Source organism: Haliotis rufescens, unplaced genomic scaffold, assembly GCF_023055435.1.
Source record: "Haliotis rufescens isolate VD_foot unplaced genomic scaffold, xgHalRufe1.0.p SCAF_48, whole genome shotgun sequence".
Taxonomy (NCBI): Eukaryota; Metazoa; Mollusca; class Gastropoda; order Lepetellida; family Haliotidae; genus Haliotis; species Haliotis rufescens.
Window position 1 is genome coordinate 724,092 of NW_025964201.1, and position 26,125 is coordinate 750,216.

At 39.9% G+C, this 26,125-nt stretch overlaps 1 protein-coding gene across 2 annotated transcripts; it reads left to right on the forward strand.

Annotated features, from left to right (window-relative positions):
• The first annotated feature begins 3 nt into the window (after nucleotides 1-3).
• Nucleotides 4-12,447, forward strand: LOC124117257 (excitatory amino acid transporter 3-like). Of its 2 annotated transcripts, XM_046479059.2 has the most exons (12): nucleotides 4-109; nucleotides 509-652; nucleotides 1,224-1,250; nucleotides 3,736-3,801; nucleotides 4,715-4,913; nucleotides 5,369-5,579; nucleotides 6,186-6,415; nucleotides 6,638-6,764; nucleotides 7,729-7,962; nucleotides 8,892-9,086; nucleotides 10,008-10,142; nucleotides 11,990-12,447. In XM_046479059.2, the coding sequence occupies exons 2-12, from the start codon at nucleotides 650-652 to the stop codon at nucleotides 12,156-12,158; spliced, it is 1,596 nt and encodes a 531-aa protein (XP_046335015.2). In that variant the 5' UTR covers nucleotides 4-109; nucleotides 509-649; the 3' UTR covers nucleotides 12,159-12,447. The 2 variants fall into 2 exon arrangements, with proteins under 2 accessions (XP_046335015.2, XP_048239396.1); XM_048383439.1 differs by lacking the exon at nucleotides 3,736-3,801 and having other exon boundaries at nucleotides 8-109.
• Nucleotides 12,448-26,125: the final 13,678 nt, after the last annotated feature.

Sequence of the window (26,125 nt, forward strand, 5' to 3'; positions counted from 1 at the left end):
GGAAGCAGTGTAGACACAACAGACCCTGACGACGCCGAGGCGGATAAATGGGCCTCGGTCCCGGCGAGCTGATGAGTACAAGAGGCAAGGAACTATGGTCAGCAGAGTGGTATGAGACTGAAATGCGCCGTAGTCATGAGGACGTATTTCAAGTCACGTTTGGCGCGCATGCTGACGTGAACACCAATACAATAGCCCGGGTGCCATGCATGACTTGAAATACATTTCTACAGTAGTGATATGTTTAAATAATACATAACGTGTTTCACGAAGTCTCCAAATAGATAGTTTTCTTGATATATTATAGAATGAAACATAATTCAAAAGTATTGCAAATGTGGGTGTGTTTTAGTTTATACCTTAGGTGACGGGTCATGTCACTTTCTTTTGGTTCAGATAAACATGGCCTAGAATCATATAATTCTCTGTGAGGCCCTGTTTCCTGACCTTTCCATTTCGACCTTTAGTAATGTATGCAGCTGTAATTATAGTTTCCTTTCCCCTCCAGTTATAAAGCCGAAACTTGGCCCACACGTTCTCACAAAGGACCACTGCAAAATGTGTTCAAGAGGTTCCGACCCGATTTAAAATATTATTGCAGAGTGTGTTGACTTCATTTAGAAATATCTTGCACTACAAGTGAAGCATTATGGTAAGTCTTTTTAACAGAAACGTCGTATGCTATTATTAAATCGGTGTGGTGCATCTTTTGAGAGAAATGTGATCTGCTGCTATTAATTCAGTGTGGTGCATCTATTGAGAGAAACATGATCTGCTACTATTAATTCAGTGTGGTGCATGTATTGAGAGAAATGTGATCTGCTACTATTAATTCAGTGTGGTGCATGTATTGAGAGAAATGTGATCTGCTACTATTAATTCAGTGTGGTGCATGTATTGAGAGAAATGTGATCTGCTACTCTTAATTCAGTGTGGTGCTTGTATTGAGAGAAATGTGATCTGCTACTATTAATTCAGTGTGGTGCATGTATTGAGAGAAACATGATCTGCTACTGGTCAATCAGCATAGGACGTTTATTGTCCGTAAGAACACACATCTATCAGAAAGTCAATATGACGTGATCCAGTGGATTTGTAGATTTCTTCGGAGTAACTTGTGTTAATATATTGTGCAAAACCTGAACATGTCAGTAAACCTCGACATTGCTGTAATATTTTATTAATGTATGTTATAAATATATTTGTAACTTTGTTGTGTTTAGGCCCCCATGCAGTCACGTCAACAGAAGGTAAGGGCATATCTTATGTGATAGAAAGGGGACGCGTGTCAGTACTTTAGCGTCATATACGTTGATATCCCACACAAAGAGCACAGGCAAACACTCGCGTTCCAAGAACTATACACTGCAGATCACGCAAGATGAACTGTTCACATTCGAAGCAGATTGCACGATTTCAGATAAACTCTATAGTGCAGTCTAGTGCTTAAGTAATAGATAATGGAGGAGTGTCAGTACTTTATCGGGATATGAACTTATAAAGTACTGGCACAAGTTCTCTATCTATCTTAGAGCACAGGCAAATACACGAGCTCCGATAAATGTACACTACAGATCGCACAAACTCATTGACAATCGAAAAAGATTACACTATTTTATATACTGAGCAACAAAAGTTCATGTGACATTGAATAAGATTTAATGCAAAGTTATGTTTTTTACCAAATCTGTAACAATTTCGGTTTGCAACAGATAAAAGACTCCTGTAAGTGTTCAAATGGTTTAATTTGCCATACTGACTTCAGAAAATGAAAGTGCCAAAATGTCAATTTACAAATCAATAGCGTGTGTGTCCACCTCTGGTTGCGATGCAAGCAACACATCTTCCTCTCATGGAATGGACCAGGCGTCGCACAAAGTCCTGTGGGATATCTGTCCATATCTGCTGGAGCATGTTTCGAAGTTCCTGGAGTGTCTGTGGAACACGTGGTTGACGTCGAAGACGCCGATCCATCTCATCCCACATGTGCTCGATTGGTGAGAGGTCAGGGGAGCGAGGCGGCCAGGGGATGACATTCACGTCGTTTTGTTAAAGAGAATCCTGAACAAGTCGGGCAATATGAGGCCGGGCGTTGTCATGTTGAAAGGTAATGCCTGGGCCATGACGACGCAAAAACGGTAGAACAACAGGGCCGATGATATCGTCGCGGTAGCGCTCTCCATTCAGATTTCCCTCTACCACTATCTAACGGGTTCTCTGTCTTGCTGTAATCCCACCCCATACCATAACGCTGCCGCCCCCGAACCGATCTTCTTCCATGACACAATGATTGACGTAACGTTCACCTCGACGTCGGTACACTCGAATCCGTCCATCGCTGTGGCTGAGGTGAAAACGAGACTCGTCAGTGAATAGAACTTGTCCCCACTGCATGGCCGTCCAGCGTGGCTACTGTCTGCACCACTGTAGACGTGCTTGACGGGGGGTTCCTGTAACAAATATCATATCTGGGATAACACTTTCTTAGTAAAGTACAGAGTCTCGTACTTTTTTGGGTTGAGTTGGTGGTTTCCTGTCGCAATGGGACGCTGGTGGGTCTTCTAGCGACAATCCCTGCACATCTGAGGCGACGACGTACGGTTTGTAAAGATATTCGTCGAAGGCCAGGGATACTTCTTGCAGTCACTGCTGCTGGCTGGAATCTATTTCGTAGGTGTGTTGTTCCAATCAAGTTGTCTTGTCAATTATTGGTTAGCGCGGCCCGCCACTTTGAGGATGGTCTCTGACTGCATTCGTCTGGTGCCAACGTTGCCACAAACACCAAATGGTGTTTCTGTGGACGTTAAATTGTCTTGCAACATCCAGTTGACTCGATCCTGCTTCAAGCATACCAATGGCTCGCGGACGCTGATTTTCAGACAGGCGTGGCATTTCGTAATGTTGAATAATTGCGTAATTGTGATGTTTTTCTGAGTGGTTGTTGTTAGCACGATGCTAAACAATGCATATGGAATCCCGTCAACGCATATGTTTTTATACCCATTCTTGGGTAGTGAAATGCATGGGGCTTGCATAAAAGTCAACTTTAGCATGGAATGTATGCTTTTCTGTAGCAGTTGCGTTTGTGTGACTTGATTCCATACATGTCCTACAATATTGAAAACCAAATTTTACTTGTTTGAAAAATACATTAAAAATGTGTGTCACAGGAACTTTTGTTGTTGAGTATATAAACTGTACGGTTCGTGCAACCTACCCAAGCATGCCCGTATCCTTCTAGATAATGTATTGCTCGCTAGTTAACAAGTTCATGAGAAGCTACAACCATGGATAGTGATGATGACATTTGGTTATCTCGGGCAAGTGAAAATACAACTTAATTTGATATTGAACTGCGCCGAAATTAGGATTGGATGATTTTGAATTCTTCAAAAAATTTAAACCCAGCGACCTCAAAAGATAATGATCGTTTTGCATCTCGTACTTCAGCCATGATAGATAATTCAATTGCAAATCGAATCCCAGTTAAAACCAGAATTAATACAAAGTGGGGTTTTAACATTTGGACAGAATGGGCAACAACACATAAAAATAGAGACTTGTGAGTTGATGAAGCTACATGTCTGTACCACAATTTTGGCTATGTTGGCTGAAGAATTAAACCATTGGATTAAGTCAATGTAAATACGCTATCCGCAGATCTCTATCAGTGACCGTGCTCTATATTGAGTCATATAAGGGACAATTATTTGACATTGTATTTTGGATTTTCAGACTGAGGAATCAAAACTGTCTATCTGCCATGACCAGGAAAAGGGACAGTTTTCAAATTTAAGCAAGGTGACAAAGAGATCCAGATTGCTATGGAATGTAATGTAGTCAGAGGAATTTACTTAATCAATTACAAAGTCGTTATTGGTGATAAATAAATAAAAGAACCCATTGAGTGTTATTTAAGTCATGGCGTGCTGAAATTTACAAGAATCACGAAGCACGAGTTCGACGCCTATATAAACTGTATACTTTACAGTACTTTATAAGCATATAAATGTACTCCACCTAAATGGTGACCATCCATTGGACGAAAGTATTTGCCTGTGCTCTAAGGCCTGTGATGATGTAGCATGCAAGTGTCACGAAGCACGAGAGCTTCGCGGCTCTATAAACTGTACACTTTACAGGACTTTAACAGTGTGTGTTAAGAAAGTGAATGAAGCGCAATCGAATGAAGATTGTTGACCCCAAACATGTTTTGAGACTGCTGCTGTTAAAAGAAATTTAGGGATAATCGTTTCGGGAATATTTCGTCGGATTACCGCAATAGGATTATCGGCAACAATATATTTAAAAAACCCAAATCCTCTTTCGCCCCCAAGCCGTGATAAAACTGGAATACTAACACACGCTCTTTCACACTTTTATCATTAGGGCAGTTTCTCGTGGGGATTCAGGTTCTGTGAACAGTTTCAACTGTTGTTTTGTTTAACGCCGCACTGAGCAATATTCAAGCTATATGACAGTCATATGTAATTATCGAATCAAGGCCAATCATGTGATGGATGTAATGCGCAACTGGTCACGCCGTCTGGTAGATGATAGGCAATCAATTGTCACCAACCCGATCACCCGATTAATTAAGTCGCTTCTTGCGAAAAGTAAAAGTTGCTGGGGACCTATTCTTACCAGATTATTCACAAAGTTGACATCAAATTTGACTTATTCATTCACTCACCAATGAACATGTTGACCACAGCTCCTGAAACATCTCCGCGGAAACGTGTTGCTGATAGCAACAATTCTATCAGTGTTTCTTGGGGTGACTATTGGGCTTCTGTGTCGGCAATTCAAGCCCTCAGCAGACACCATTGCCTTGGTGGAGTTTCCCGGAGAAATATTCATGAGGATGTTGAAGATGTTGATGGTGCCCCTGATAGTATCAAGCATGATTACAGGTAAGTCACTGAATTACAATAATTGGCATTTTACAGGATGTTGGCATTTTGAAATGGACTTCGTGGAAGATCTGGACTATCATTACATACCCTGCATAATTCCCATTCTGACAAATTCTAAAAATGTAAGACGATTCTAAAGGAAAATTAGATTATGCTAGCTAAAATTGTCATTTCTCAAAATGCCTTTAGTGTGAACTGCCATGTGTTTATACAGTTGAGGCACCATATATCAGGGGCGATGAGATATCCTTTGTGGTTAAAGCGTTCGACAGTCACGCCGACGATCTGACTTCGGATTCCTGAAATTGACACAATGCGTGAAGCCCATGTTTGGTGTCCCCTTCGTGATATTGCTGGAATATTGCTAAAAGCGGCGTAAGACCATACTTACTCGCTCATGATCACTCACCATATATCACGTCTCAATCACACTAAACGTTTGTGGCATTCAGGTGTTGCGGGCATGGACAGGCAAACGTCAGGTAAGATGGGACTTTTCACAATCGGGTATTACATTTCCACCACTGTCATTGCCATCATCTTAGGATTTGTCCTTGCGTTCTCCATCAAACCTGGAAATATCGACTTCACCTCAGCGAACGTCCGCACTTCTGAAGACGTTCGTCAACCATCTTCGAGGGATGTTTTCTTGGACCTTGTGAGGTAGGCAACTACAATGTTGTAATAGCTTCCCGGTAACAACACTCATACGGAATGAGTTTATTTGAGTATAATGTTGATTCTGAAACCATGCATTTGGCGTCATTTTGCAAACATTTCGCGTAAGGAAATAACGAAAGCATGTTTAAAGTGTTTGCGAACAGACGAAACTTGGTATTTTCAAGTCAGGGAAACACATACGTTGCCATCTGTTTGTTTCAAATATAGGGTTTTGTTTGTTTTGTTTGTTTATTTGTTTAACGCCGCCATCACCAATATTCGAGCGATATGATGGCGGTCTGTAAATAATCGAAGTGGACCAGACAATCCAGCAATTGCCATTATGAGCATTGATCTACGTAATTGGGATACGATGACATACATCAACCAAGTCAGCGTGCCTGACCACCCGATCCCGTTAGCCAATAACGGTTCATGAACTACTCATCCAATGCTAAAGTACGTACATTTGGCAGAAATCATTATTCTTGGACTATCATCAAAACCTTAAAATCGATCCCAAGTATACAGGACACGTCGCCTTAAATATGATATTGTAGTCACAGAAACAAATCAAATACTTTTGTATTTGTTTTCTTTCCTGTTTAGGAACCTTTTCCCCGATAATCTAGTGCGTGCAGCATTCCAAAGTAGTGGTACAGTTTATACACAGAAAGAGACATCACAGGAAAATATAGACGGAAACGAAACAGTCCCTTACACCATTGGAGCTGATGTATCAACAAACGTAACACATGAAATGGAGACGCATGAAAAACATGAAAACAGTCTAACGTGGGTGGGTAAACTTGCGTACAAGCCTGGAGTAAACACTATCGGTAAGGCTATTGTAAGTTATTTAGGAAACATATATATAGTGTTTTCAATGTAGAATTAGGTTACATAGGTTGCTTCATACATTTTTAGGTCATGAGACAGCGAAAGTACTATGTATGAAACTGATATAAAGAAGATGATGGACTAATGTGGACTTTATTATTTTATTATATATTACATGTTCATAATATGCGTGCACGTTAACTGGTGGATGTTTTCAACAGGCCTGTTGGTATACTGCTGTGTGTTTGGAGCCATACTCGGGAAAATGGGCAAAAGCGGCAAAGTTCTCCTTAAATTCTTCAGTGGTGTTGCCATGATCACAATGAACATGGTCAGCAAAGCAATGTTGTAAGTATAGCATTTGTGTTAGCACTACACCGTGAAACATGCCATGACAAAACAGAACATAGTTCAGTAATAGATAATGCATTATAAATATATTCTTTATCTGCCTTGTGTCAAAGTTAGGTATAATCAAGGTCATTCGTAAACATTACCAGAAGGATTCAGAGTGAAAACTGTTAGGGTCCAACACTGTCGTCAGCAATATTCCACATGTAGTCTGGACGACAAGTGATTCTTCTTATGAGCACCGTCCCACACCGCCGGGCATGGTGACACACAATCAACAAAGGTGACGACACGATATTACTGATTTATACTGCATTTCGCAAAAAAATTCCCAATCCGTAGATGACTGCATTAGACTAAGATGTGGACCATGTGTTTTCTGAAGCTATGAAGGTATTCGGTGGGAAAATAAAAGCCTGGTATGCGTGTTGTTAGAGCCGTCTACTGAAGATATATCGTGTTGGTACACTGCGTAACCTCCCGTGAAGATTCGCGGTAGAATAGGTCTTCAGCAACCCATGCTTGCCGTAAAAGGTGACTATGCTTGTCGTAAAAGCCGACTCACGGGATCGGGTGGTCAGGTTTGCTGACTTGGTTGATGCATGTTATCGATCTCAATTGCGTGGATCGTTGATCATTATATTAATCACTGGATTGTCTGGTCCAGACTCGATTATTAACAGACCCCCGTCATATAGCTGGAATATTGCTGAGTGCGGCGTTAAACAACAAACCAACCAACCTACCAACATTGCGTTACCTGGACGGGGGCACTGAATTGCGTGCATCATGCCCCGACAGTATTGCTTGTTACTTATCCAGCCTACTACAATATACCCTCAGTCTATTTCTACGGGTGACAATGACATAGCGTGAACACTGCTGGCTGGCTAACAGCAACATGAAGTTGCTTGCGCGGCATGGAACATCATTAGCCTTCCTCTCTGCATCTTCTGCTCAGGTACTCGCCAATCGGAATACTCGCTCTGATAGCTGGGAAGATTCTGGGTGTAAAAGATCTGGCGGTGACTGCTCAACACCTTGGGATGTACATGGTCACTGGCCTGATTGGTCTCTTTATCCACGCTGTTATTGTAATCCCGCTGATATATTACATTCTAACAAGGAAGAATCCATTCAGAGTGACCCTAGGAATACTTCAAGCTCTTATCACTGCTTTTGGAACTGACTCAAGGTTTGTCATGTGTTGACTTAAGGATGAAGTTTTTTAGAAGCGTTCTTTTTAGCAGTCTACTTTTTACTACTAAAAGGGAGGGGGTATATAGTTATACCAAAGTGATACCAAGGAATTCCGTCCGTCCGAGGACATGTTTTGTGTTTGCTACCTAACTGGAAAACGACTGAAAAGTTGTTTTTCCAACTTGGTGAACACTTGTTATACCTATAGGAGAGGTGCAGTGTTTAAAGTTTTGGATTTTCTGGAAAAATACAGCAGTTTTTCATCAGTTTACTTAGAATGTGTTTACTTAAACATTTGTGTGACCCTTAACTAGAAAATAAGGTGCAGTGCTAAGTTTGATTTTGATATGTGTATTTTCTGAAAAATTATATGTGTGACTTTTATCATATTTTGAACTTAGAATGTTTTTTACTTCGACATTTGTGCGACCTATAATTTAAAAACTACTTCATGGATTATTTTCTTATTGGGGTTACAGTTTTTATTCAATAGGAGAGGTGCAGTGAAAAGTTTGATTTCGATAAGTGGATTTTTTTAGGAAATATTGCTTTCTTCATGTTTTGAACTAAGAAATATGTTGGAGTCGAAGTCGAAGGTATCAATGAGCCCTGTTCATTTGTCGTGTTAACTTTCTTTCAAACCTTTTGGTCCCTGTGGGCATCACAGAACAGAGCAGAGCCACACTACCTCCACCTCATAGTTGTCATAAGAATTGACTGAAATGGTGGTTCAGTGGTCAGGCTCTGTGCACGGAGCGATGGCATGACATCAAACCCCGAAGACGTGGAGCGTTGCTTATGCTTTCACAGCAGGAGTAGGAACAGACCCTGGTTTACCTTTTCCTTCGGTTATACAGGTCACTGTGATCTATGCTGATTGTGACGTTAAGGAACATTAACTCATATCGATCTCTTACTTTACAGTTCAGCTACACTCCCTGTGACAATACGCTGTTGTGAAGAGAAGTTAAAGATTGACAAGACAATCACCCGCTTCATGCTGCCAATTGGAGCTACCATTAATATGGATGGGGGAGCATTGTTCCAAGTCATCACTCCTCTCTATTTAGCTCAGCTCAGCAAGATCAACCTAGATTTTACACAGATGCTAACATTAGGGTACCTAACACTCAACAGTATCACTATTTGAAGTCAAATAAAACCGTCGGTGCATTGGTGCCCGACAGAGCTCACAAGATTATAACGTGCACTTATGTACGTCTTCCCCCAAACCAGGAAAAAGTATCTGTATCTATTTTGTCACTCATGATCCCAGAAATGACATCCACGTTCAAATATCTTTTTACACTTTCATATATTTTAAAATATGTCAACATGTGGTATGCTGAAACGCTCTTTATGCGTATTTTAAATTTTGTCATCACTGATGATACTTACAATTTATTTTACAGCGCTTAATGTCCTGTTTAACTGTTTAGTGGCGCTTGCATTTAATCATGTACATTTTATTTTATAAAAGTATAGACATGTCCTGTAAAATGAAGATATTTTAAAGAATCTATACAGTCATATACACAAAATAAAATAAATGAATTTCACGGCCAAGGCCATCATGCTACAAACTTTTAGTTGGCAGCCAATTATTAATGTACCAATTTAAGTACATTTTGTTTTGAGATGATTGAATCCCTTTCTTTTATGATCATAATCTAAAGTTACAAATATGCCAGGAAAATGCACGAAAGCGCCACTGTCTCGTTCCCATGGTAATATTCCTTGCATCGTTCTATGGTTTCTAAATAGAGGTGAGGGAATACAAAACCATGGCGCGGTGGCCCAGTAGGTACATCGTCCAATTATCACAGGGAAAACCCAGGTTCGAGCTCCAAGATATGGGGGACTATGTCATGTTCATTCTTAATGTCCGAATCCATAAAACCAAACTCACTAAAACGTACTCAGGAAAAGTTTTTGTATTGCACCGATTCAATTAGTGCGTGTTTACATTATGTCACAAAGTGTTGCTTGTACTTGTACATGACGTTGGGACACAAGATGTTAATGGTCCGTTGTTTTTAGTCTTGCAGCAACTCTGGCCAGTATTGGGGCAGCAGGATTACCGGGCATAGGACTCATCATCACAATGATGGTCATGTCTTCCGTGGGACTACCCATTAACAACCTGTTCATGATACTGGCTGTCGATTGGTGTTTGTGAGTGTTTAATTTTCTGAGATGAGTAGTCAGTGGGGAATAAAGATGTTTTATGAAACGAGTTAATAAACGACATCGGAGGCACACTTGTAGTCAGGATGTAACGTGCCCAAGCGTGCGTGAGTGATATGGGTTTAACGCTGGTTTGAACATGTATTTCACTGCAGTGAACATACCACTTGATATTTCACTGCTATGAACATAAGACTTTTCCGGAACTATTTCCACACAAGAGTTACCTCCCTGCTAGTTGTCTCCCTTTATCGTAGGTGTCTGGCCCGTACACAAACTGTTGACTTCCCTTTTACGTTAGTTCCACACTGACAAGGCTAAACAATCACAGATGGTCATCCATGGTGTTACCATCGTTTCATGCCGTTTATTATTCTCTTGAAAATGTTTCGTTATAAACTTTAAATTTATCATTTAACTCGTCAATTGAGCTTGTTCGTTTTGTAAAGCGCCATTTTATTTACTTGACCAGCGTGTATTCTTTCCCTTCCAACAGCGGTCTCGTAATTGGCAAGAATATATTTAGTTAAAATTGATTTTGTAAATAATCATATCTATATGTGTGGCACAGAATTTTCGTGACCCTAAATGCTGCTATGTTTATATTTGTTAAGATTTTGCAATCATGAAACTTTTTTAGTTGCAAATACAATGGGCGGTGAACCGTCCCTGTGTTTAAGGTAGGGAGAATTTACGTTTCAAGGTTTTACATTTGTAAGGAAACAATTAAATTTTCCGGTAGACAACTACACAATAAGTATATAATTAATAGGATATTCCATATGTCTCGCGAAATATCATGTCCCTCTCCTCTCGTGTTGAGGTAAAAAAGATATTTTCACTTGTCAAAATGTCTCCTTTCCCCCTTCACTCGATGAGCGAAACATGATATTTCACTCGACACATGAAATATCCTCTATACCTTACGTTTGCTGTACGTGGTGCACAAAGCTGGAAACTCAATGATTTTGACACATTTGAACATGTTTTTTTCTGAAATTGTAAATGTAACCGGGATTGTGCAGGTAAACCAGACACAGGCTACGGGTGTGAGACTTTATTTCTTTGTCTATTGACAGATAGACACATGTTTAGGGAATACATTCTAGTTCAGGATAAACATGTACACATATATAAATAAATACAACAAATTGATATCACAAACCATTTCTATTACAATAGGGGTAATTATAATATCGTTCCTCAGAAAATATACGCAATAAATAATACTAAACAGAAATAATGACATTATCATTAACACATTTAATTGAGGCAACCATCAAAGAACGATAACTCCTTGATAAGACAAACACAAGGCAATTACTTAATACTAACCTACACGTTGCGATGAACGTTAAACAAATTGAACGCTAAAGATAGAGACACTTTGTATCTTACACAATTGCAATATAATGACACAATAATAAGTTTCGTACCCTGTGGGTGACACTGGGTGTAGATTATTCCACTTCCTCTGGAGGAATAAGTAAATGCACATATTATTAACAAATAGAGAGTCCTTCATTGCTTGTGTTGAGAATTATAGTTTATCTTTGAGACAGGGCCTTGGTTGTCAATTTGTTGGACCCAGCAATATGTCTGCTTCGACGGTTTTCGAGTAAAATAAGCCATCTAGACTGACATATCCACCTTGAGATTCTGGGTTATTGCCCTCCTTCTGGTTACCTCTGCTGGTTGCAAGAGGCAACATAATGGATCGGGTGGTCAGGCTCGACTACTTCGTTGATTGGATGTAATCGTAAACCGACGAGGTATAAACTAACAAGCCCATAACACCTGTGGATATATATATACTTGGACTATCACTATTTCAGAGGCCGCATGAGAACAATGACAAATGTTAGTGGTGACTGTATGGCAGCTTCAATTCTCCAGCATATTTTCAAACCTGGCGCGGGACGGGATGTACCCAACAAGAATGATGGAAACGGAGCAGCGCCAGAAGACGCCGCGAGAATGATGGAAGACCATGATGTTGTCTGAAAAACAGAAGACCCTTCCATGGATTTCAATACAAATGCGTAAAATCATCTTCTGGTGTCGTGACGAAAGACATTACAATAATTTCTTAAAATTGAAACGCAGTGTCAGTATTGGCAGTCCACTCTCCCTTGTCGAGCCCTTGCTCTATGGGTTATACAACCATATGGTGAATGAAACCTCTCACCTCTCCTGTCCTTCAAGAGCTGATTCCGTTGAGTGGGTTCCAGCGCTGTGTTGAAAGTTGAATTGTATTTCTTTACATGAAATAAATCAATGTGTCTCAATAGTTTTCCCGATAAATGTCATCTATCTCTGGATGCAGTTAATGCACCCATGGGGATTCAGGGTTTAGAATTGGTCCCCAAGAACCTGTGGACGACTAAATGGATGGCACAGTCAAGCTCCGTGAGGTCCCGATGGCTTGGATCGTTGTTCGCAGTTCTAGTCACACGATTATGTACGGCCCGTCATATAGCTGGACTACTTACCAGTACCGCTTCTAACAAACAAACAATGCATCCATTACCAAAAATCAACTCACAATTGTCACTCGCCGTTAAGGCCGGTCTTTTATACTTATTTGATAAATTCTGAATTTATCAAATTGTCGCGTTTGTAACTCTTTCATGTGTGTTTCTAGGTGTTACAGCAGAGCATGGTAGGAAGTATCCTTTCTATTCCTCTCGGATTCGCTAGATTGCTGAAACATTGCCGATACTATTTAACATTTTACCTCACTCCCTAAGTCCTCTCCTAAGGAACTTATATTTCGCGAACTTTTCAATCAGCTATGAACTGAACTGAGAGTCGTGACTGCACGTTCACCCAAACACAACAATGTAGCACTTGGTATCTGGGTATGGCCGATTTTCGATCTATGTATGTCTACAGGATGACCTACACATTAGGAAACCCCTACCAAACGTTATTGGGAACGTTAGTCAATACTGAGCGAGGAGACCTTGCGTTGATGTAGGAAGCTTAAAAACAGTTTCTGACAGATGACTCATTTGCATTTATATCGAATCATTACACCGATTTGATCTGATTGGTTTATCGCATCGATAATGCTGTCCGTTTTATCGTAATGTTTTTTCTTCATCTAGTCATTACTCGTCTTTGAATGCGTCCTTTTGACAAGGTAGGCACCTTGAGTTGTATATTCCCCAGGGAAAAGCTGATCCACTGACCAGGGTAAAAAGCTGTGCTACTATAAGCATAGTGGCAGGCGTGACATTGAGGGCCATAGAACTGTAGTCTTTGTCATTATTATCATATATGTACTATAGTTTTCACCTAATACTTAAAACCTCTGAAAATCCTAATCATTCAGTTGAGCTGTATAAAGCGAAGCCATGCCATTGAATATTGTAGCTCCCTCCATGTTGATCATGGCATTTATGGGAAGCACAAAGCGGGTGACAAACTTCTCATGCTTCAGGTTCTCCTCACAACAAGTATAGACACAGCGAGTGCAGCAGCTTTAGTAATTGAACGCGGAACCATTGAATAATCATTATAAAATTCATTTGTTCTATAACTTCGAGAGCTCCCCAAAACTTGCATTTATATTCAATACACGTTATCACGGAACTACTTTCCAAAAAAACCGTCGATCTTGTTTAAGTCTATGAATAACTGGATGCCGATCGATGTTTCGAGCGACTCGTAAAGGATCCATTTTTTATTGTATTTCATTTATTGTGAATGCATCGAAGTATAACAGTATAAATTGTATAAATTGATCAATTGCCGCTGCGTCATACGTGACATACTTTCTCACCAAAGAAGATCATGCTCAAAGTAGATCTAACTGCCACTCAGATGAGGAAGGGCTGGTTGCAACAGGCAACTGGTGTAAGAGTACACGCCTAGACACCCAGGTGTACATTTTTAAATACCAGGGCGTTGCATCTGAATGCACCATCTAATCACAGTGACATTTCACATCATTCATGAACACACACAAGAAGCACAGAAGCCAAAGTGTCAGAAGCCACAATCATCGTCAAACGGGTGGGGTTTCAATGAGATGTGTGAAGGTTTGCGTCCTCCCGTTGTTCCATTTGCTGGAGTTTTCGGCATAATTTTCAACTGCAAGATAACCACATCGTGCCCATTTTGTCACCGAATGTCTCCGACGAGAAGGCAAACGGCCATTGGACTGGCCCGCTAAGTCCCCTGACATGTCAACGATAGAGCATCTGTGGGATGTTCTCGGGTGGAGAGTGTAAGCTAGAGTCCCAGCACCCTCAAAGTAGTTCAACTTGGGTTGGCACTTCAGGCGGAATGGCAGGCAATACAAGGCGACCATGCGCAAGTTAATAACCAGTATGCCATTAAGGCGTCGTGCATGTGCATGGTGGAAACACCAGATATTGACCAACACGCCGGAAATTAATTTTACAGATATTTATCGTAATTACACCTTCAAAAAAAGGTAAAACTGCTGTGAAATTGATTCTGGGAGATGTAAAGAGTTCCTGTTTAACATTTTCGCTTGATATTCAGTGATGGACGATCTATAGAAACTGAAACGATGTTTCACAGAAGCGTTTCCATTGGAAAAAGTGCTTTGTGCCCAAAATTGTAAACGTCACACATGATCATGAACGACCATCTGTTCGCGGGACTGCATCGCCTGGGTGGCTTCACTTGAGACTTGATTGCTTCCCCGAATCACCTGGATGTTTTCGGGTGACTCTTCACAGCTTCCCTGATTCGTTGATGCTCCATCAAATGAATCTTGAGAGATATCCTGCTTGGACTTTGCAACTGGTGGAGCCCTTCCCTTCTCAAGATGCTTTTGATTCCTGTAGGCCTTGATCTACAAATACACATGTAATAAGGATTTTTTTTCAAATTATGCGATGTTGTAGATACAGAAAAAGGTTTAATAATATCCACAATTTGGTGCCTGGGTATAAGTTCTATTCATGATCTGACGAGTCTCGTTTTCACCTCAGCCACAGCGATGGACGGATTCGAGTGTACCGACGTCGAGGTGAACGTTACGTCAATCATTTTGTCATGGAAGAAGATCGGTTCGGAGGCGGCAGCGTTATGGTATGGGGTGGGATTACAGCAAGACAGAGAATCCGTTAGATAGTGGTAGAGGGAAATCTCAATGGACAACGCTACCGCGACGAGATCATCGGCCCTGTTGTTCTACCCTTTTTGCGTCGTCATGGCCAAGGTATTACCTTTAAACATGATAACGCCCGGCCTCATATTGCTTGACCTGTTCAGGATTCTCTTCAACAAAACAACGTGATTGTCATCCCCTGGCCGGCTCGCTCCCCTGATCTCTCACCAATCGAGCACATGTGGGTTGAGATGGATCGGCTCCTTCGACGTCAACCACGTGTTCCACTGACACTCCAGGAACTTCGAAACATGCTCCAGCAGAAATGGACAGATATCCCACAGGACTTTGTGCGACGCCTGGTCCATTCCATGAGACGAAGATGTATTGCTTGCATTGCAACCAGAGGTGGACACACACGCTATTGATTTGAAAATTGACATTTCTATGGTGGCCGAGAGGGGACATCGCTTTCTCGCTTTCTCGCTTTCTCGCTCTATCGCTTTCTCGCTTTCTCGCTTTATCGCTTTATCGCTCTATCGCTTTCTCTCTTTTTAAGCAATTAATATCCCCTCTTGACCACTATAGTGGCCGCATGTGATATCTGCTGCAATTGGGAGGTAATGCTGAACTTTTCTCACTATTTACTGGAAACATAATTTAACTGTAGAGACGTAGGTGATTTTAAAACAATCCACCGATTTTTGCGTAAAATGTTATTGATTTATTTATGGCCCTATTCAGTTCTATGTGACCATCACGCCGAAAGTGCGTGGCAGATCATGGCAATACGCTCCAAATAAATCAAGTTAAAATCTAAATATATACAATATATATAAGTTAAGAAGACTATGGTTAATTAGTCATGGCTGATTGTTTTGCAAAATACAATCTTGTAATTGTGAGTGTTCTATAACTTGTTTTCGGTAGTATATAATGTTACAGTTGTCGATAAATGTTCTTTTTGACATTTGATGTATGTTTAACTTGAATTGTGTTTCTTGCCTTGTGCAAATCAACAAATATATGTACTTGCATATAGTAATTTGATAAACACCGCTGTGAGTGAGTGAGTGAGAATTGTTTCACGTCGCTTTTAACAATAATCCAGTAATATCACCGGGAACACCAGAAATGGGCTTCACACATTGTACCCATGTGGGAAATCGAACTGTGTCTTCGGCTTGACGATCGAACGCTTTAACCACTAGGCTACCCCACTGTCCCCATCGCTGTGGCGTTACCACAGTTGATATGAGTACTTGTGTAAACTACACATATGGAGAGACATAATTAGTGTGGCCACATAGTTAAGGTTGATAACATGAAATGCATTACTATGATTATCTATAACATATATTAAATCAGCTATTATAATATGTTATCTATATCTTAAGTATAGTTTTGTCAAAATTATGTGTGTGTGTGTGTGTGTGTGTGTGTGTGTGTGTGTGTGTGTGTGTGTGTGTGTGTGTGTGTGTGTGTGTGTGTGTGTGTTTGTGTGTGTGTCTGACTCATTATCTGTGTAAAAAGGTAGTAGATAACTACATAACTCACATCAGAATGCACAATTGTTAACCATACAATGTAAATGGATAGAGAATTGCTACATAAATATGTAAATTCCTGCCTGAGCCTATGCTATAATTGGATATCTAGTCTCTCCTGGCGGGAAAGTTAAACTATATTTTACAAGCACTTTAGCATTAATTTAATTCCCGAAGACAGTTTGATCGAAAGTCATTATAAGAAACGAGTTGTTTTTAAAACATATTTACAACGCATTTCATTTCTGTTGTCCAAGGAATGGGGTTCTCTAAAGTCGTATATGTGACTTAAGGTAGAGACATATATCTAATTCATCTGTATTTTGTAAGGGAAACATAACTGTGTACATGTACAACTTTTTTTTGCATAATGTGCATGCAACTTAATGAACATAATTGTGATCCCGAAATCGGCCGAGCACATATTCGGCTTCAATTCCAAATTTAATGACAGAAAAAAATAATTCTTTGGACTTTGCAAACAATACAAACTGGCTAATAAAACTGACAATTATTTGTCAATATATGATCTCCTTTTTATCAGTTTTAAGATTGATGGAGGAATGAGGGGAGGATACTATGAACAAAATGAAAATATGAACAGTGACTATCTGTATTCTGTGAATCCTGCTTATTTATTACACTACAAGAAAATATACAAGCTAAACGAGAAAAAAATACGTGTGTATTTTGAAACATATTTATCTACAACAAGATGTTTAAAAAATCTAATCATGAGAGGCAAATTAGCGGTGAGAATTACTGGAATGGATCACTAAATGTCAGCAAAAACCGTTTTAATGTACGGCATTATGAGAAATATCGCTTTCTCGCTCTATTGCTTTCTCGCTCTATCGCTTTCTCGCTCTCTCGCTTTCTCGCTCTCTCGCTTTCTCGCTCTCTCGCTTTCTCGCTGTATCACTTTCTCCCTCTATCGCTTCCTTTAATGACTCACCATAGTCATATGAAGGAATTGGGTGTTCTTTAACTTCTTTTGAATAGTACGCACTGTAAATCTTGAAATTAACGTTAGAGTTAATTATAAATGCAAAAAAATTAGCGTAGACTTAATAACCGTTTTCGACGTTCTAAGCGCCCAGGGTGCTCTCAAAATGTGAATATTATTTTGGTGAAAAAAAAGTTGAGTTGAAAGATGAATTTCGTGGTTTATGCTGACAGCCTGAAATGTTTATGTACGACATATATATTTTTTCCCGAATTTAATTTTCCATAATTAAGTGTCCATATAACGAGTGCGTATTATACGCGAATAAATAAGTCTTGTGTACATTAATCAATCGGAAGGGGTGCAAATTGGGATTGTTCACTAGCCAATATATCAGCAAACATTGCCGTGGGCGTTTATTATAGCGGGGCGCTTATTACGTCGAATACGGTAATTATACTTTGCATTTATGTCTCAGAAATGACTGTTGATAGACGGCCTCACTGAACACTTTGAATAGCGGAAATACCAACTTGAATATAAAACCAATCAACTTTCTATTTCCACATTACGGTTACTGAGAACAATATGTCATCCAAAAACTAAAAATTACATAATGGACATCCGGTAGTATTAGCATTGCTTTGATGACATCTACTCCGCAAACAGAATAAGCATTGATATAAGCGTTGTTTTCGGGAAGTACGTACTACTCCGCGCTATTGAGCGGTGTTATTTGCTATTTGTTTTGATAACTTGGCCTGGGGGCGGGGGATCCAATAGCTAAATAGGGCCATAAATCAATCAAATGTCTTTTTACGCAGAAATACGTGGATTGGTATAAAAGCACATATGTCTGTACTGTTAAATTATATTTAAGTAGATAGTGAGAAAATTTCAACATTCCGTCCATATATATAATTTGAAATGCGACTGGAAAAATCTCAGCTTACATCGCCTCTCGCCCACCATACATTTCGGCATGTTCATGTTTGTTTTATGAAATCACGCATTTTCTGTAGTCAGTATGGTACATTAAACCATTTAAACACTTACAGGAGTCTTTTATCTGTTTGCAAATCGAAATTGTTTCAGATTTGGTAAAAAACATAACTTTGCATTAAATCTTATTCAATGTCACAGGAACTTTTATTGTTTAGTATACATTTTTCGGTTACGTGTTTACTTTAAACACGAAACCTAAATATTCAAGTCCCTGGCAAATGACGTCCCGTCCTCGCCGGGGATAGAAGTTGCCAACAATGATTCTTGGATCCTCATTCTGAAACATGTAGATTGTCAACATCACAGATGATGCTACATTTTATATTATAACTACACCTTATTCATTCTTGTTTATCGTTACTTCCCAAATTAATCTATGACGGAGAATGTGCGCAGGATATGTATCAAACTACAATGGAGTTTTAATTGACCTGATAATCAGTAAGGTCTCCAGTTGCCTAAAACTTTCCAATTACATTTACCAACTTAGAAACTTGGGACTTGTTGAAACAAAGGCAATGTTTTCTCACAGGGGATTCTAGAAACAGAAAAAGTTGTATATCACTGCAACAATCTGAGCTATGCTGGTCTGTAACTACCATTCACAGGCCTGTTACTTTACAGAATGATCGGAAATTTCTGAATCCTATCATTCACAAGGTGTTTTGTTGACTAAAACATTTTTTGGTATAACTATAGCAGTATGAATATCCGTTGAGGTATGTATGAAAGTATTCTGTGCAGTGGAAAATCGTTGCAAGTTTACTTTAAGTGAGTGTCGGTTGAAACGCTCGTTAAATAACGAGTGCTGTAGTGGCCAATCGCCACCGAAAGTGTCATTTATATTTACCTCCCGTGGCTGACGTCGACAAACACACGGAAGCTTGATCGTTCAAGAAGTTTCATGCTGTGAGAGTTTCGAGAGGGCTAGTTGTACCTAAACTATACAAGAGCGACACAATGGCGATTGGAGGCCTTTTACGACTTGATTGGCGTCTTATCCCTACAAAGTGTGGATGGGATATTACCATCAACAGTGGCAATATTCGGGACATTCGTGAGTGGTCGGACATACATTACAGGGCCTATTGTGGTTTTTAAACCTATGTGTGTTTCAAAATAATTTGTAAATATTCTTTGCTCTTGTGTGGTAATTTACAAAATTATCCTGAGAAGAGCAACGCGGGTAGACTCAATTAAACAATGAAAACTTTTGAATTGTTTGATGGGCATTACTTAGAAGTTGACGGATGACAAAGTAGAGATAATTTATGGATAACAACTTCTGTATTTACTCTAAAGGCGACGTTTCGGTATAGATCATAATACTATTGTCAAGCAAAAACTTTTGTTTAAAAATTTAGAATTTTCAGCAACTGTAAATCAGATCCAAATTGAAACTCAAAGGGTAATCCCCAAATGTGTTCGTATAGATCTAAGCATACATAATTAATAAATAATGATTTTTTTATATCACTATTTTATACCTCGAGGACATATTACACAAATTCATTTCGTACATGCGAATGCTTGTTACCACTGACGGCCATACAAAAACGAACTGTAACGCGGAATAAAAATAGTTCACCAAAACGAGAGGTCACATGAGCAAATGTATGCCCAAATTGCTCCACAGGAACACCGTTTGTAGGTAAACGTGACGGGAGAGTGAGTGAGTTGTGTTTAACGCCTCTTTTAATCAGTATTCCAGTCATATCACGACGTGTCAGCGTAATGTGGGCGGAAAGCCCCGAGTGATGCAGGTCTTAGACGTTTACCACTTCGGTGAAACCCACGAGCACGGGTATGGTGCGGACAAACCTAGAAACATAATCGGGGCGAACCGGGATACGAACCCACAATCATAGGTTTCTGACATGCCCAAAGAACGCAACTCTGCACAGCGAATCAATTACAAATGTTACTCATCATTGCTATACTTGCGAACAATGAAACGTGATTATAAAGATGAAAGGTCAACTAGGGTAAATTTAGATTGTTGTCATTTGTCAGTCCAGACACGGATCGAGTCCATAGTTTAGATGTGCATATCTTCGTTTTATTCCCTAGGATGGCTAGTAGTGAGGGAATTCTTGAACGGGCATGCAGTCAAACTCTCTGACCTATCACAATGTATACTAAAACGCTAAGTTCAAGATTAAAGGGTCTAAATGACCCAAAATAACGCCTCTCTACTTATTCGTACTTATGCCGGCCTCTCGTCAATTGGACAAGTTGTAAATCACGTAAACTTCACATTTAAACATTTTATTACATTGAAACACACAGTTTCAGGTTTGCACACTTACTGAGGAAAATAAGTCCTTGTTCTCAGAGATGATTGCTATCCTATTTCAGCCAAAATGCTTGAAACATTTCACACGGACTTTGTTGGTGTTGGCTTCAGAGGAGATAACTCTGAAGAATGTCGGATACTCCTTCCTGTTTGACAGTGATGGAGACACAGATCCATAGGAGACCTGACAATATATCTGATTAGAAACAACGTCAAATTATCTGAAACATCAAACCTATTTCTCTATAACATTAGCTCAAACCATCATAACAAACTGATGATCATAAGACAGGACACCCAGGGTCATTTTGAAAATATGTAGTGTTTATGTTCAATGAAGGTCAGATAGGTTATAGTATTATTCGACGGACTGTAACAAATGAAAAAGCGTCTCAAGTTGCAGCGTTTGGTCCATGTTGCACGTGTAAAAGGACGTCGTGATGAAAAGTTACAATGCACTTGAAGCATGCGGTCTGTGCACATAACGGTATAACAACGGTGGCATAACAGACGATTGTTATCACCTTGCGCCTGCGTAACGGAGAGCGGAAGGTCCAAGGTTAGATCCCCGGCCGTTATACCAAAAGACGTTAAAGATGGTACTTGACACAGACACACACAGACACACACACACACACACACACACACACACACAGACACACACACACAGACACACACACAGACACACACACACAGACACACACACACACGTCGCTACATAAGTTCAATAACGTTGGACGCGACGATAAACCCCATTTCACCTCACCTCACCGATCCTTAACGAAACATGTGTAATATTTTAAACGGTGCACTCGACGTCTAAAATAAGATATGTTATACTTGTACTAGTGTACTCGACGTCTGAAGAATTACGTCTGATACTTGTACTGTTGTACTCCACGTCTGAAGAAACACGTGTAATAGTTGTACCGGTGTAGTCGACGTCTAAAGAAACACGTGTAATACTTGTACTAGTGAACTCTACGTCTGAAGAAACACGTGTAAAACTGGTAACGATGTACTCGACGTCTAAAGAAACACGTGTATACTTGTACCGATGTAGTCGACGTCCAAAGAATCATGTGTAATACTTGTACCGGTGTAGTCGACGTCCAAAGAATCATGTGTAATACTTGTACCGGTGTAGTCGACGTCTAAAGAAACACGTGTGATACTTGTACCGATGTACTCGACGTCTGATGAAACACGTGAAATAATTGTACCGATGTAGTCGACCTTTGAAGAAACATGTGTAATACTTGTACCGATTTAGTCGACGTCTGAAGAAACACGTTTGATACTTGTACGGATGTAGTCGACGTCTGAAGAAACACGTTTAATACAGGTACCGGTGTACTCGACGTCTAAAGAAACACGTTTAATACAGGTACCGGTGTACTCGACGTCTAAAGAAACACGTGTAATACTTGTTCCGATGTACTCGACATCTAAAGAAACGTGTAATACTTGTACTGGTGTGCTCTATGTCTAAAGAAACACGTGTAATACGTGTACCGATGTAGTCGACGTCTGGAGAAACACGTGTAATACTTGTACTGGTGTACTCGACGTCTGATGAAACACGTGAAATAATTGTACCGATGTAGTCGACCTTTGAAGAAACATGTGTAATACTTGTACCGATTTAGTCGACGTCTGAAGAAACACGTTTGATACTTGTACGGATGTAGTCGACGTCTGAAGAAACACGTTTAATACAGGTACCGGTGTACTCGACGTCTAAAGAAACACGTTTAATACAGGTACCGGTGTACTCGACGTCTAAAGAAACACGTGTAATACTTGTTCCGATGTACTCGACATCTAAAGAAACGTGTAATACTTGTACTGGTGTGCTCTATGTCTAAAGAAACACGTGTAATACGTGTACCGATGTAGTCGACGTCTGGAGAAACACGTGTAATACTTGTACTGGTGTACTCGACGTCTGAAGAAACACGTGTTATACTTGTAAAAGTGTACTCGACGTCTGAAGAAACACGTGTAATACTGCAGAACCTTTACGCCCACACCTTTGTTGCACTACAACAGTGTATCATTATGACTACAAATAACAGTGAATCTATTCGGTTTTAAATGCATTTCCTTCTTCCCGAGGCAAGGCAGGTAACTGACTATAAAAGTCAGGATTTGCAAAGCATGTGTACCGTCAACAGGGCGTGGACATGTTTTTAATGGGGGTGTTCAAGTGATTTGATGCACTTCGAGGGGTAAGAACCCTTTAATTACAATATATTGATTGATCCCTGCCATATTGTTTGAAGCAAATGCAAGTGATATGAGAAGTGGAATCTGATTGGTCAATAGGAGTGACAGAGAAGGGACATAACACGTAATAGCCACTGGTGGCTCCACGATCCAGTCTGGCTCTGCAAAGTTTGGTTTAAGTCAAACGGATTACTTAGACATGTGATGTTAAGTTCCGAAGGTCACAAAACATCTGAAATGCAGTAACTCAAGTCTTCAAATAATTTGGAAAAAGAATATTCCATATAGTAGTGGTAATGAAAATGCTCAGAGAACATGTTGCCCTCGGAAGATCACTCATGGCGGAAAACTACGAATTCACCATATTGATTTGAAACGCTTGGCCAAACCAGAAACTCCACAAAATCATACAAATATCGCATGTTCCTGAATGGTGGAGCGGTTAAGTGTAAAAAAGGGCCGAATTGTGGTCTTTGAGTCAAAAGCATGAAACATGGTAAACTAGTGAGTGAGTGAGTGAGTGAGTTCAATTTAACGCCGCTTTTAACATTATACCCGTGCCCCCTTGGTACACTAAGAGCCTTAACCATGGTGATTAATTTTGGCTATAGGGCCAAGCAAAATGACCGCCATGTCATGCCTGAAACTCAGCCTGCTTCTTGATAGTGTTCATGTAGAGTGCTACTGAAAGTGTTATTGAGAAGAAATGACACAATTAATACAATGCAACCCAATAACGTCTTTGATATGAGTGAATATGTTGAAAAATGCAAAACAAATAGTTAAATGATTAATTTTCAGGTAAAAAATTGTTGAAAAAAGTTTCAAGCAATTATCTGAGATTGTGGAATAACACTCTTGTTTGATCTTTGAGTTGAAATAATGGAATTTGACACATAAACAGCTCCCAACAAGGTGAATAATTGTGGCTATAGTGCAAGCAACATGGCCAATAAATTTAAAGATGTCAACACGCTGTTTCCTGGCCTGCTGCATATGGAGAAGATCACAATGTCATGACGCAACTCTACACAGCGAATTACTGCGCATAAGGCGAGATACAATCGAATATGCTCTTTCTCCAAAGAATTCAAAGACTCTTGCTCAGAAGTTGTTTGATCAAGGCAACAACATTCAAGCCCCGTGTAACACTTTCAAAAGTTTTATGGTGGACATGTGGAGGACATTTTCAAATGTGACGCAGAAATTATGTCCGATGCAATTCCTATTTTCACTTTACCTAATGTTTCCGTGCTTTTCAGGTGAACAAGTGACTTGCCTTTGCATGTGTTTGTGATGGATGCCACTGATAGGGCACGGTACCGTCACCTTTTCGCGAACACCGGGTATCATTATTATTTGATAGTGATTCCTAAACACGTACATGTACTCATGACACAGCCGTACTAACAACTCTGCTTTCGGTAGAGATTTCTTGTAGCTATGGAAAGGATGTTGTCGCATATAAGAAGCTACACTATTTCTTAATCTGCAGCAAGATGTTATCGTGTATAACATAATATTGGGGAACACAGGGATTGAACTGTTGATGGTTCACAAAAGATGGGTTACAATTTGGCTACCAACGAAACAAGGGATACAAACAAAAAAAGGATTTCTTCAGGTGAAAAAGAACCGGATGCAGCCGCATTTCCGACATTTCCTGAAAGAACAATACCTCTGAACATACACCAAAATACACCACAACGTGGACAGTTCGTGACCAATGCATGGCATGGCGTGTCAGAGTGTGTAGTGGATTCCCATGACACGCATTGACACGCACCGTCGGCAGTGTTCGCGCCGAGTTCGTGCAGTGTTCACGCATGGTTCACGCAAATGGCACGCACATGGCACGAAAATTGATGCATGCCGAATTTTTGAACATTTCAAAATTCTCTCTACGACATGGCACGCACCCCCGCTCCCTTCACACACTCCTGACGCTCGCTCCCGAAGACTTTTATCATTGGCACGCTGAAGTGCGAGCTATTGCGGGAACGAAAATCGTGCAAGTGTCAGGGTGGCTTTACTTAACATGTACCATATCTAGCTTACTGAACATGTACCACATCTAGCTTACTGAACATGTGACATATCTAGCTTACTTAACATGTACCACATCTAGCTTACTGAACATGTACCATATCTAGCTTACTTAACATGTGACATATCCAGCTTACTTAACATGTACCACATCTAACTGACTGAACATGTGACATATCTTGCTTACTTAACATGTACCATATCTAGCTTCCTTAAGATGGACCATATCTAGCTTACTGAACATGTGACATATCTAGCTTACTTAACATGTACGTATTACTAAACGTGTACTATATCTAGCTTACTTACCATGTACCATATCTAGCTTACTGAACATGTACCATATCTAGTTTACTTGACATGTGCCATATCTAGCTTTCTTAACATGTACCATATCTAGCTAACTTGACATTTACCATATCTAGCTTTCTTAACATGTACCATATCTAGCTTTCTTAACATGTACCATATCTAGTTTACTTACCATGTATCATATCTACCTTACTTACCATGTACCATATCAGGTTTACTTACCATTTACCATATCTAGTTTACTTAACATGTACCATATCTAGTTAACTTACCATGTACCATATCTAGTTTACTTGACATGTACCATATCTAGCTTTCTTAACATGTACCATATCTAGCTTTCTTAACATGTACCATATCTAGCTTACTTAACATAAGCCATATCTAGCTGACTGAACATGTGACATATCTGGTTTACTGTACATGTACGATATCTAGTTTACTTACCATGTGCCACATCTAGCTTACTGAACATGTACCATATCTAGCTTACTGAACATG

What these genes read in the sequence shown, in the direction of transcription:
- LOC124117257 (XM_046479059.2), top strand. An exon ending in ATGGTCAGCAAAGCAATGTT is followed by an intron (nt 6,765 to 7,728) that starts GTAAGTATAGCA and finishes TCTTCTGCTCAG; the next exon opens with GTACTCGCCAATCGGAATAC. An exon ending in ACACAGATGCTAACATTAGG is followed by an intron (nt 9,087 to 10,007) that starts GTACCTAACACT and finishes CGTTGTTTTTAG; the next exon opens with TCTTGCAGCAACTCTGGCCA.